This window comes from Urocampus carinirostris, chromosome 3 (assembly GCF_059441175.1).
Source record: "Urocampus carinirostris isolate Australia breed hairy pipefish chromosome 3, RoL_Ucar_1.0, whole genome shotgun sequence".
In the NCBI taxonomy this organism is placed as follows: domain Eukaryota; kingdom Metazoa; phylum Chordata; class Actinopteri; order Syngnathiformes; family Syngnathidae; genus Urocampus; species Urocampus carinirostris.
This window is the reverse complement of record NC_142351.1, coordinates 16,539,766-16,553,808: the sequence shown is the minus strand read 5'-3', so window position 1 is coordinate 16,553,808 and position 14,043 is coordinate 16,539,766. Positions and strand designations below refer to the sequence as shown.

Genomic DNA, 14,043 nt, shown 5'->3' with positions numbered 1-14,043 from the left:
TTCCAATACTTTTTGAGTTTTCTGTCCACTGAACTGTGCAGGTTACAGCTGGTCAAAAGAGGAAGCCAAAATAAACAAACAAATCCTGCCGGCTGTACCATTTCAAGTTTTTTTACATCCCAGGATGTTTAAGAAATTGCCTGTCTAAATTGTGACCAAATTCAAAAGTTTGACGTTTAAAACAAATAATCCCTGCCACGCTATCGTATTTTTCTTTCACGCTGCCATGTGTTGCTACTTTAACAGCTAGGGGCACTTTGTGGAAAGTCTGATGTCAAAAAAATGGTGGAGAAAAGGGGGTGTGTGCTTCAAAGGCTGTAAAAGATTAGAGATTAATAGGGCAGAGGACAGCTCCATATTCAAGCCACACGCACTGCTCTCGGCCTACTCCGTGAACGGTAAGACTTTTTCTATGTCTTCCTTTTTCTTGCTAACATGCTTAGAAAGTATGGGTTCATTGCTTGGTGGGAATTGAAACTGCCTTTTTCGGTACATTTAGTGCCGCAATCAACCTATTTCTTCTTAAAGTAACTACAGTTTCTGTGTTATAGTCCTATTTATTCAGATATAGTGGATGAGAATTGGTTTTGTTACTCATTACTACGGTCATTTCCAGACTAGGAGTTGCACCCATTGTTTTTTTTTTTTATAGGAGGAAACATTTTGTACTCACATAACCTTAATTGACTTTAAGCCACATGCTCCTGCGTTGAATGATGACATATCTACAAAGACAGAAAGAGTTTCCAAGTTTTGATAACAAACACACATGAAGAAAAAGCACCAATACATAACAACACAAGTAACACAACGCTGGTTAAAAAACACATACTGGTAAATCAGCAGCGACACTAGTAACAATGCATAAAACAGAAAAAATGCATACCTGTCAACCTCCACGGCTCCATGCCCTTACAAACTGTCGTATTTTCCCTTACAAAATACAAAAAAAATCTTACACTATTTTTTTTTTTCAAACGTGTTTATTTATGTAGTTTATCATCTTATATTGTACATGTGTTTCGTTATGTCATATATAGTGTTAATTAACATTTTGTTGTGGGATACTGAGTTGCTCGACATGAATGACGTTTATTATAAAAAAAAGTTCAAAAATGAAGTAGCTTGGACGTTCACTGTAGAAGGAAAAAAATACATGCAAATATAATTAAGTAGAACAGTACATTTTCTTATTCAAATTATTAATTCATTTTCTGCATTCAATTATTGTTGGTAATATACTGATTAAAGGGAAAACCACAAACCTGTCTTTTTCATTTTCTCCTTTTATGCTTCCCTGTTTTTTCTTAAACTCTTTATACAACAAAATAATTCGTAATATAATGCATCAAAGCGAGTGAGCCGTTAATGAGTTAAGCCGAAAAAGCCGGTTCTCTAAAAAGAGACGGACTTCCTTTCACTACACAACTACGACATGAAATCCGAGGCGGCAGACGCATGCGCACAGTAGCATCAAATCGCTCGCTGTGTTGCAATGAAAAAAAAACGAGATAAAGGCTACCGCGGCGAACTGGTTTGACTTGATTGATTTGCCGTTTCGTGATAGTCGGTGATACCAGATGGTACCCATAATTGACAAATTTGCGTTTTTCCGTACAGATTTTCTTGTACGTCGTACACGTCTTGAAATGCATAATAAACGTACTTTGTACGGAAAAACGTACATGTTGACAGGTATGAAAATGTGCACATTGCCCGCATCGCTGCAAAAACCACACGGTTGGAATTGTGCGGCTTAAAGTCTGTTACTTACGGTAAAAGGGAATGTAATGAACTCTTCTCTTTCAATTTTGAATTCCTAAAGCCAAATGAAACCCTATGTGAAATCAATCTGGAGCCGAGGTGGGCAAGGTTTTTGTTTAGCGGGCCACATTGGGTTAAAAAATTTGGTTGGGGGCCAAGCAATGAGCAAAAAAAAAAAAAGATTGATTTAATTCTTTGGATCTGCTGATAGCCTCAAATCCGATACCTCAGTGATGCATGAGGAATGAAAGATCATGTAGACCTATAAAATGTTTCTAATTTGTATTTATGAAAAAAAATACATGAGGCCATCTACATCTACATGTTGTATTTCATTTTATATATTTATTATAAATAGGATAATTGTCAGGACAATAACAGAAACAGGACCCAATTGCGTTACGTTTTTCACAAGTTTTATTGACGGAAAAGGTAAGGGCTGCGCCCACGATCCGGTGTTCGCTGGACGCGGGAAGCAAGTAGCTCTCGTACTCGGACTGTGATTCTAACACGGAAGTGGATCTTCTGTAGCGAGCGATGGCAGTGTCAGGGACGGAAAAATGTGTCGGTAGCTGGGACTGGGAGAGAAAGACGTGGTCGGGGTCAGAAACAAGTCGTAAGCCAGAACGGGAGAGTAGACGTAGTCGGGGACAAAAAGGGTCGTAAGCTGGGACGGGATAGCAGACGTGGTCGGGAGAAAAACCGGTCGTGGCCAGAAACAGAAGGGAGCAAAAACAGGACAGGTGGGAGTCGGGGTTGAAAAGGGCTTGCCTAGTATAAACTGAGGTTTGCAGACGGACTGACAACAGGGGAGACAGACAGGACTGGGTTCAAATACTGACAGGGAACCAATCAGAACCCGTGGCAGTTGGCGCCAGATGAGCGGGCACAGGTGACTCACATCGGTAATCATGACAATAATTTGATCTGAAAAACACTCAGAAAAAAAGCATAATAACATATTACTTCCATGTTTTCAAGCACTGAATTTGATCGTTTGGGTTTAAGTACTCTAACTCAATTTAAATTACCCGCTGGAGCTAGAGTCTGGATGAGATTGGGCCATATTGGGTTTTTTGCAAAAATGTTTGGATTAAAATCTACCGATGTTTATAAATACCCATCCATTATCTACACCGCTTGTCCTCAGTAGGGTCTCGGGGGTGCTGGAGCCCATCCCAGCTATCTTCGGGCAGTGGTCAGGGGACACCCAGAACTGGTTGCCAGCCAGTCACAAGGCAGTTTACAAATATCAGTTTTCTTAAATATCCTACACAAAATAAGACCTAAAAAGGATTCATATGAAAATAAAGTAATCAATTCGTAATAAATAATCCATAATCGACCAAGGTTGTGTTTTAAAGGGACAGCGTATATTTTTCAGTGCCGCGTACTGGTACAACAATGTTATTCATAAAAAACATATACATTGATTTAAATGATTAGCAAAATCACATGAACTATCATATAAATGTGTATTTATTTTAAATACTCGCAGGTCGAGAAATTTCTACTCATTTTACCTCACGTAGAGGGGGGTGACATTATGCAGGTTAGCTCAAATCGGGGTAATGTGATCAAACTTTTCATCTTAGTTAGAATCCTCACTGCAGATACTAGCTGCCGGTTCTTGATTTTGATTTTGAACTACACAATAGTACTTCATGAAAAAATATACAGTATTTCTGGTGACACTCAAAGGGACACTGGGCAGGTGGCACTAAAATCACAACACAGTTTTTATTTGTACTATTTTAATTACCTTTAAATATCACTTGTATATTTTTTTATTATTTTCGTTCAGTGGGCCGGTTTAAAAAGCATGTGGCCTGCGGGCTATAGTTTGCCCACCCTTGAGTTAAACATTAACAAGTCAACCTCATGACCTTCCAGATTGTTTGAATGCAAAAGTTCAAAGTTTACTATTTATTAGCTCCAATTTGCTATTTGCTAACACAGGGGTCAGCAATTTGCGGCCCGAGAGCAGCAAGTGGCTCTTTAGCGCTGCCCTGGTGGCCCCCTAGAGATTTTTCGGAATTGTTTGAAAATGGAGAGATGGGTGAGGGAAAATATATTTATTTTGTGATGGTGTTCTTTAGAACACATGTGTCAAACTCATGGAACGCGGGCCAAATGTGGCAAAATGTCGAAGTGTCTAGAATTAACGAATCAAAAGAGTGCTTTGACCAAAAATGTTAGTTACCACAATGGCTGTTGATTACAATATCTGTGAAGTGACGGATCGGCGCCAACCACATTCCAGTATTTAAATATTGATGTCAATGACTGGAATTAAGGAATTAAGTATCCTAAAAATCTCCAAGAAGATTTTGTGATACAGTGATACATCCATTATGCGAGGTTAATCCATTCCCAGATCTTGCTCCAATCTAGGATGGCTTGCATGTTGAGCGAATTTTCCCAGGACCTAATAGCTGAAAACCGATTAATCAAAATAACAAATTAAGTCAGGTCAAGTCAAGTCTAATTATTTGTATAGCCCTTAATCACAAGAAGTCTCAAAGAGCTGCACAGACCACAGATTATCACACCACCCCCTGATCTAAAACCTACATGAGTGCAAGGAAAAACTCAAAAACCTCAACATGAGGTGAATGAAGAAACCTTGAGAAGGGACCTCATCCCCTTCCAGGATGACCAGGCTGCAATGGATGTTGCAATAACAATTAATACACAGATATGGTAAACAGGAAATATAGATCATTTACAAGCTATAGAATCTAAGTGTGTTTTAAGCCTAGATTTAAACAGTTCCACTGAGGTTGCAGATCGAATCTCAGAGGGCAGAGCATTCCACACCACCGGGGCCTGAATGGAGAACGCTCTCTAACCTGCGGCTCTCTTCTTGGCTCTTGGGATCACTAGAAGACCAGCATTTTCAGGGCGATGGCTCCAGGCCGGAACATAGGGGGAATTAAATCTGCAAGATATGAGGGAGCAAGTCTATGCATGATTTTGTATACTACTAACAGAACCTTAAAATCACAACTTAAGCTAACAGGGAGCCAATGCAGGTTAGCTAAAATCAGGTACTATACCACCAAACTGTGGGATGGATAAGGTTTCAAAGCTAAATAAACTTGATTCCTTTATAATGTTCATTGTAGCAGTATTTCAATGCAATTATGCATTTTCAATTATATAAACACACACATATATACTATATAGTATATATACTTGCCCAATGATGTCCCAGTGTTATAGGGATCAACCCACCCATTTATTTGCATTGCGCTATTGTTACAATGCACTATTCTTTTTCATTGCATTATTATTATTGCAACGTAACCACCATTGTCCCCATTGTCACTTTGTGTGTCTACTCAAAAATACTTTTACAGAAATACAACAAAAATACTACACTTAACTACAAAAATAAATATCAAATATAGTGCCTAAAAACAGGGACCTCGTATGTAAATTATTATGCTTTCATTCTGAAAATAAAAAAATAGTATGGATTTACTAAAAAATACTACTACAGTCATACGATATTACAAAATACTACTGCAGAATTTTTTACTCCAAAAATACCTCCAAAAGACGACTACAGTAATATTACAAATATACTAAAGAAATGTGAGAAAATTACTACTATATAAATACTGCAAAAAATCTACAAAAATACTACTAAAATACTGATTTGGAAAATCATGAATTGTACTTCTACTGAAATACTAAAAAAATATAAATAGATAATACTATAACATAAAAAAACTACTAGAGAAATGTTACTACAAAAGTACTACTGAGGTGGTTTACAACAGATGTACTGTATGGCGATACTACAAAAAATTATCCGATGGAAAAATCACAAAAAAAAAAAAAAAAATACTACAGAAATACTACAGATATACAACAAACGCTCTTATATGATAATACTACCAAATACAACAGAGATAGCACAAAAATACAAGAAAAAAATACTTCAGTAATACTACCAAATACCATAATCATAAAACTACTGTAAAACAAAAATACTACGGATACACACAAAAAAAATTACTTTCGAAATGCAACAAATGTACTACAGAAATACTAAAAATTACTACTATGGAAATACTACATAGAAATTACTTCAGAAATACGACAAAAATAGTACAAAAATAAAAGTACAGTAACACTACAAAAAAACACAGAACTTACAAATCTGACTTCTTCATTTTCCTCATGTTGAGGTTTTTGAGTTTTTCCTCGCCCTCATGTTGGTTTCAGATCAGGGGATGGTATAATTATAGTCTGAAATAATAGTCTGTGCAATAACCTGTGCAGCCCTTTGAGGCTCTTTGTGATTAAGAGCTATACAAATAAAAATGACTTGACTTGACTTAAAAACCTACAGTAATACTTCAAAACGAAATAACAAATGAAAAGCTTAAAAGAGTGACCCAATATATTATTTTGCTCAAATTGTGGTCGTTTCAAACCCAATTTGATGAAATTAATCATTAAAAAGAAATATAACATGTCACATGCGGCCCCTGACTCCAAATAGTTGCCCACCACTGGAGTAGAACATGGATTGAGTTCTAGTAGATGTGCAAATTATCAAATAATAGGGCCCCCAAATCTAATTTTGCTTAGGGCCCCATGAAGGCCGGTCCTGCCTGTATTAACACAATGTTGAATGCCAGCTTCTCCCGCAGGCATGTATTTGTACCTCCTGGGACTGGTGGTGGTGTACTACGTGTACCGCTGGTTCAGGGAGCTGGCCAGGGTCCCCGACAAGGCCGACAAATATGTCTACGTAACCGGCTGCGACTCAGGCTTCGGAAACCTGCTGGCCCGTCACTTGGACAAGCTGGGCTTCCGAGTCATCGCCGGCTGCTACACCGAAAAAGGAGAAGAAGAACTGAAGAAGTCGTGCTCAGGAAACTTGACCACTGCGCATCTCGATGTTCGAAAGAAAGAAAGTGTGGAAAAAGTCGCTGCTTTGATTAAAAACAAAGTGGGACAGCGAGGTGAGTATACAGATGTGGTGCAAAATAAGCAAGTACGACTTATTTTGAAACAAGATTTGTTAAAATGGATTTATGATGGGTCCTCAAACTCAGGGTTGGTATATGGGTAGATGCCCTAATCACCACAACACTGTCCCTTTAAGAACAGCTGTATGTTTTTATCAGCATTGATTTGTTCAACACCATTTGGGCCAACCTCACCCGAATCCTAGCTTCAGCGGCCCCCAACTCAATTGAGTTTGAGACCCATCCTCTTCACTCTTTATAACTTCACCAAGAGATGACAGCATTGTACATCAAATAGTTTTAATCCAGACGTTTGGCTTCTGGAGAACTGCACGTCCTAAAATAATAATATATAGCAGTGGTGGGTGAATACCTCAGGGCACAGGCGGGCCACGGGCCAGATCAGGCCCGCCAAGGGATTGAATCCGGCCCGCGAGACAACACTCAGAGAAACGCAAGAGAAAAACAAGCTGCAGGTTGGCATATGTCAACTTGATGTTGCCAAAGCCAGGTGCCTCGAACAAAGACACTTTGCTTGCCTTTCCCTCTCTCTATCCCTCTCTCTCTTTTCCACCCCTTTTCTCCCACTCTCTGTCTCTTTCACTCTCTATGTCTCTCTTTTTCTCTTCCTTTGTTGCTCTTTGTCTCTTTCTCTCTCTGTGTCTTTTTAACTTATTTTGCTCTGACTTCCTTTTTAACTTTTCTCTCTCTTCCTACACTTCACGCTTTCTTTTCTCTCCTTCTGTCTTTCTATTTCTCTTTGGATTTCTTTCTTCCTCCCCCTTCCTTCTCCCCCTCTTTCACGACTTTTTATCTCTTGTTTCTCACGCTCTCTCCCTCTCTCACGTTCTTTCTTTCTTTGTCCCGCCCTCTCTCCTTTTCCCTCCCTCTTTCTCTTATTTCTTTATCTCGCTTTTTCTTTCTCTTTAATCTACTAGTCCGGCCCCCAACAGAATGTTTTTTCTATCGTATGGCCCCAGAGTTCAAATGAGTTTGACACCCCTGCCTTAGGGTCATGGGGGCACCATTTCCTGTAGTGTGTCTTGGGCAAGTACAGCCTGGTGGCGCCCATCTCTCTCCAGGACAACTAATGATTCCACCCTATCTTGAACCGGGGACCTTTTGCATGTAAAGTGTATTATTTAGCGCCTACTGGTCGAGAAAACTTCCACCCGCATCGCTGCAAAAACAACACGTTTGGAATTACGCGGCTTAAAGTCTGTTCGTTACAGTAAAAGGGAATGTAATGAACTCTTCTCTTTCAATTTTAACTTCCTAAAGCCAAATGAAACCCTATGTGAAGTCAATCACCTGAGGGGAGCTGAAATGTATGTCTGCCATCTTGCTCTTAGAGGTTCCCCCAAGATCAAGTGAAAGGCTGGGAACATTTTTTTTTTAAATGGACAAAAAAAATCGACATTATGTATGATCCAAACGGCTTTTCACTGCAAATTTTCAGCTAAAACATTTCCAGAGTCAAAAGTTCTTCTATTTGCAGATAATTATGCTTCTTTTAAGATGTTTTTTTTCACATAGTTGTACTGTATTTTACAATACATTTCTTTGATATGAAACAGCTTCATATTGCAAAAGGAATCCAGCTAAAAACTGTATGCCGTCTGAGGCTTCATGCCATGACAAACAGGTCCTCGGTGAGGGGCCAGACAAAGCGGAGCTCGCAGACCCCTTATGACGGGAAAAAAACATAGGGAATCGATTACCCCTGCCCGGACGTGCGTCACCAGGCCCCCCCTCTGGAGCCAGGCACGGAGGTGGGGTTTGCTGGCAAGCGCATGGTGGCCAGGCCATCACTCACGGGGTCCAGCTGCAGGGTCTCCGAGAGTGCAGGGGAGTTTTCCTATCCGGTCAACATGTGTTTTGTGGACTTGCAGAAGGCCTCTCGACCGCGTCTCTCTGGAGCTCTGTGGAGGGTACTCCGGGAGTTTGGATTTCCCGGATACAAGCGACTGAAATTAATTTCCTCCGCAGGGTGGCCGGGCTCTCCCTTAGAGACAGGGTGAGAAGCTCAGCCATCCAGGAGGAACTCAGTGCTCCTCCTCCGCATAGAGGAGCCAGTTGAAGGAGCTCGTAACTATGGATAATCCGAGAAAAATGGATGGATGGATTCAAATGACATTATGAAAATACAAAAATCATACAATATAATTCTTTCTGGGCAGCACGGGGGGGGCAGTGGTTAGCGCGTGTGTAGCATAGTTCTGAGGTCATGAGATCGAACCTCCTGTGTGGAGTTTGCATGTTCTCCCCGTGCTTGCGTGGGTTTCCTCCGGGCACTCCGGTTTCCTCCCACATTCCAAATTGTCCCTAGGTGTGAATGAGCAAGTGAGATGTCTGTCTCCTGGGTGCCCTGCGACTGGCTGCCTGAAGATAGCTGGGATGGGCTCCAGCACACCCGCGACCCTAATGAGGATAAGTGGTGCAGATAATGGATGGATTACAACCGAAACTTGAACTCATGACAGACGATCCATATCATGTTTCCAAAAATATACATGTCAGGTAAATTGGCCGGTCCAAATTGTCCTTCGGTGTAAATGAGCGAGCGAATTGTCTGTCCCTGTTTACCCTGCGACTGGCTGGCAACCAGTTCAGGGTGTCCCCTGCCCACTGCCCGAAGGAAGCTGAGATGGGCTGCAGCACCCCCGCGACCCTACTGAGGATAGGCGGTGCAGATAATGGATGGATGGATGTGCTAATCTGTTTTTAAAACAACTCAAATTTGAAAAACAATTTTTAAAATGTTGTACGTTAAAAGCAATAACCTTTCCAGCCCAGTAATTGGCTGGCAATCAGTCCAGGGTGTCATCCGCTCACTGCCCAAAGTTGTTGTTGGAAATAAGGTCAATCACTCTCAGTCATATAATAAAAATATAATTTTACTAGAAAACCACAATGACCCAGAGTTCTTTTCAAGACAGGTCGACGGGCACCTCAGCTGTCTTTAGAGCACCACATTCGAGACCTCTGGTCTAAATGCAGAGCCACACGTATAATGAATCAACTCATACTTTCTCTTGTGGTCCCACCAGGCCTGTGGGCGGTGGTGAACAATGCAGGCGTGGCCGTCCCCTCGGCCCCGTGCGATTGGCTTACCATTGACGACTACACGTCAATGCTGGATGTGAATTTAAACGGTGTGATTGCCGTAACTCTCAGTGTCCTGCCGCTCATCAAGAAGGCAAAAGGCAGGGTGGTTAACGTGGCAAGTGTCTTCGGAAGAATTAGTCCTACTGGAGGACCTTACTGCGTCTCCAAGTATGGCGTGGAAGCTTTCAATGACAGCCTCAGGTGAAACATAGTCGATGTTATGCAGTCTGGAGGCCATTTAACAGATATTTTGAAAACGATATTTTTTTCCTCCCCCTCAGATTAAATATGGCACCGTTTGGGGTAAAAGTCTTGTGCATTGAACCCGGCTTCTTCAAAACAAATGTGACCGATGCAGGAATACTCAGTAAGAGTATTAAAGGGGTGTGGGACAAAATGCCCCAAGAGGTCAGAGACGACTATGGACATGAATATCTTCAAAAGTGTAAGTATGGCTTAATGCAAGGGGTGGGCAAACTACAGCCTGTGGGCCACATGTATGCGTTTTAATCCGGCCCGGCTAATGACGACACGAAAAATATCATGGCAATATCTAATCTATATAATCTAAACTATTTTAAAAAACCTAACGCGAGCGATTGTGTATATGTGTGTGTGTGTGTGTGTGTGTGTGTGTGTGTGTGTGTGTGTGTGTGTGTGTGTGTGTGTGTGTGTGTGTGTGTGTGTGTGTGTGTGTGTGTGCCATATAGGCTCCAAAGCAGCTAGCAATTCTTGTGATCATTTACACAGTCCGCGAGTGTCTTTAGCTGGGTTTCATGGGGGGTCTGAACACCTTCTGGTGGCCAAATAGAGTACTGCAGCTGCTAACCCCAACCCTAAGCTTCCCGACCACCGACCACTCCAAGCTGCCAAATATGATCTCCTGGCGGCCTGGCATATGTATAAAATAGTAAATGAAATACTTATTGGAAAATTTTTTTGGGTTGTGTCTACTAAAAACCATCACAAAAATACTACAAACCTAAATAGCAACGGTAGTGCATAAAAACAAGCGCCTATTGAATTATTTTGCTTAAATTGAGAATAGATTATTACTATAAATTACTATGAAAATCAAAATCAACATACTATAATACAAAATACTACTCCAGACACAATACAAAAATAATAGTGCAAAAATGCTACAGTAATACATCAAAAATACTAGAGATATACGACAAACTTACTACAGAGAAACTCGAAACGCAGCATAGAAATACAATTGCAGTAATACGACATAAATACTACAGATAAACCATAAAGCTGAACATCAAATTAAGTGCAAATATATATTTTGCATCATTTATTCTGAGCATTTGAAAACTAATTCGCTGAAACGAATCTGTATACATACACATACATTTTTAATATATATATATATATATATATATATATATATATATATATATATAGGGGCAGCACGGCGGAGCGTTGGTTAGCGCCTGTGCGGCACAGTTCTAAGGTCATGGGTTCAAATCCAGCTTCCAACCTTCCTGTGCGGAGTTTGTATGTTCTCCCCGTGCTTGCGAGGGTTTCTTATGGGCACTCCGGTTCCCTCCCACATTCCAAAAACATGCATGTCGGGTTAATTGGCCGGTCCAAATTGTCTCTATGTGTGAATGAGCGAGCGAATTGTCTGTCCCTGTGCCCTGCAATTGGCTGGCAACCAGTTGAGGGCGTCCCCTGCCCACTGCCCGAAGATAGCTGGGATGGGCTCCAGCACCCCCACGATCCTACTGAGGATAGGCGGTGCAGATAATGGATGGATGGATATATATATATATATATATATATATATATATATATATATATGTAAAGATGAAAACAGTTTGAATCGGCCTCGAGGCCCAGGCCAGTGGCCTAATTTTTAAAACCAATGCGTCCCTACCCTGGCATTTATTGATGTTGTTTGACCTGTATTCATCCCACCTTACAGCTTTGGCTCTCCTCACCGACAAAGTTGCGAAGCTATCGGACGCAGACCTTATGAAGGTTGTCAGCTGCATGGAACACGCAGTATCGGCCATTCGACCTCGCACTCGATACTCACCGGGATGGGACGCCAAATTGTTCTGGCTGCCGCTGTCCTACATGCCGACTTGCGTCTCTGCCTACATTCTCACCAAAGAGGCCATTCCGATTGCCAAACAAAGAAAATAAGACCTCTGCATTGTAATAAATATTTTTACACATGTTCATTCACAATGTGGCAATTTTTAGTCAGCAGTATACAGCGTTGGGACTAACGCATAACTTGAATGCAAATACTTATCTTGGTAACGAGTATTGTAATGCATTATTAATAAAACTTTGCAAATATACAGTCATTACGACATGGCACCCTTCTGGATTGTCCCAACACTTAATCAGTGTCTGAAACTCATGACAAAAAGTTGCCGGACACCAGGGCAGACCACTCTAAAAAGTTGCCTACCAGACCATAAAGATGCCTGCCCCATTTTTCACAACTTCGAACACAATAAGACAACTAATCGCAAAAAAAAACCCATTGTTGCAAAGTATTAGGGATTGATGATCAGAATATATAACAGAACAGCACTTTAAAATTATGTTTATTATAAATCTACTTATAACATTCGTTGCATGTATATGACATCACTGCTTTCCATCTGCCATCAGTATGTACCTGTATTTACTCATTATCATTCATGCAATGTTTGCGTTGCTTCATCTGTTATAAGCCACGTGAACTCCTCTTTCCATGATGCTCTTAATGTACGTTTACGTTTTGTAGCGTCATACATTTTGCTAGCTTCTTTTGAATCTTTCTTCTGGGGCTGAGGTTTTGGCTTGATTCCTAACCACTTTACCATTTCTCTTGTGTTCTCTGTGCGTCTATTTTGGAAATTGATATGCAAATGCACGACCTTATAAGGCTCGGGAATGTCCCGAAGCACGAAGTTATTCGATGCAGGCTTATCATTGGCTGCAGAATATGCAAATTGCCAAACGAACCGAAATTTCCAAAACTAACTAACATTTCGAAATTGAAATAAAGCAAACGTGTGTAACAAGCTACCATTCCATCCTGTCCCAAAAAATTTTTTTTCTTTAAAAAGTTGTCTGCCACCCAGGCGGAGACGTTTTGCAAGTTGTACGCCCGACGTAAAAGATGCACGCCCCGGGCGTCCAGGCAGACATTATTTCAGACACTGACTTGATAAACCAAGGTTATAATTTTAGTCTCCTAAGATTTGTGAATATTCCTGCATTAATCGCATTTTTACATAACAACCCTTGAGAGACCAGGATTATCTGACAGGTGGGCATGTTTATACATCACTACAAAGCAGATCTAAATACATTTATGGCAGCCTCACCTCAACCACAGAGTATGAGCACACTCATTTTCTCCCAACCGTATGAATTGCATCCAAGCTAAATTGAACAATTATAAAATATAATACTCAAATACCGGGGTCAGATTACATTTGCATATTTGGTCGTTTGTCACCAGTAGCAAATGCTAGGCAGCATGTCGGGAGGGGTGTCTTGTTCAGGAACATCAAAAAAGTGAAATGGGGCAAAAATGTGCGCTGAATTTAGTTTAAGTGTGATGAATCTTAATATTTTATGCTACACACCATGCCTGGAGAAAACCGGAAATGTCTGAGAGTACCCAGAAATGGTGAAGGAAGTCTCGAGTGGTTTGAAGAAGACACAAAATAGATCTAGTGTCTTATCTAGATGTTGGATTGCAAGCTCTCAAGATAGCACAAGCCATAAAATTTCAAGGCTTCACTGCTTACCGAGGTTAGTGTCTATCTTGCTTTAGATTATATGGCTAGTTTAAAGCAGTTTTAAGGGGTCGACTAAGCATATGGTAATTTTTAACTAGTTAATATCATGCTACTTTAGTGTCAGAAATCTGGCAAGTGGTTGATTACTCTTTAAATTACTGAACTACTGTTTTTCAGTAAGACACTCAATACTCCTGACTGTGGCTTCATTGAAAAGGGTTTTACAAGCCATACTGAAATCCTTATCCAAAAGACATTATGTCCAGGCCAATGTGCATGCCTTTTGTGAACCTGTGTTGTGTAAAGAACAATTTGGAATCATTTAAAGTATCTAATGCAATGTTACTCATCGTTTTGTAACAATTTGGTTAAAAAAAAAAAAAAAAAAAAAAAAAAAAAAAAAAAAAAACATACTACACAAA

General features: G+C 40.4%; 1 protein-coding gene across 2 annotated transcripts; it reads left to right on the top strand.

The window, feature by feature from the left end:
* The first annotated feature begins 241 nt into the window (after nucleotides 1-241).
* On the top strand, nucleotides 242-12,899 carry LOC148368943 (retinol dehydrogenase 7-like). 2 transcript variants are annotated; one of them, XM_088330859.1, is made up of 5 exons: nucleotides 242-398; nucleotides 6,420-6,746; nucleotides 9,803-10,061; nucleotides 10,142-10,305; nucleotides 11,797-12,899. In XM_088330859.1, the coding sequence occupies exons 1-5, from the start codon at nucleotides 272-274 to the stop codon at nucleotides 12,018-12,020; spliced, it is 1,101 nt and encodes a 366-aa protein (XP_088186985.1). In that variant the 5' UTR covers nucleotides 242-271; the 3' UTR covers nucleotides 12,021-12,899. The 2 variants fall into 2 exon arrangements, with proteins under 2 accessions (XP_088186985.1, XP_088186986.1); XM_088330860.1 differs by having other exon boundaries at nucleotides 288-398; nucleotides 6,432-6,746.
* Nucleotides 12,900-14,043: the final 1,144 nt, after the last annotated feature.

Bases quoted from the DNA above. Each gene is read 5' to 3' on its own strand.
- LOC148368943 (XM_088330859.1), top strand. From the start codon at position 272: ATGTCAAAAAAATGGTGGAGAAAAGGGGGTGTGTGCTTCAAAGGCTGT. The intron at 399-6,419 runs GTAAGACTTTTT...GTTGAATGCCAG, and splicing joins CTCGGCCTACTCCGTGAACG to CTTCTCCCGCAGGCATGTAT. The intron at 10,306-11,796 runs GTAAGTATGGCT...CCCACCTTACAG, and splicing joins ACATGAATATCTTCAAAAGT to CTTTGGCTCTCCTCACCGAC.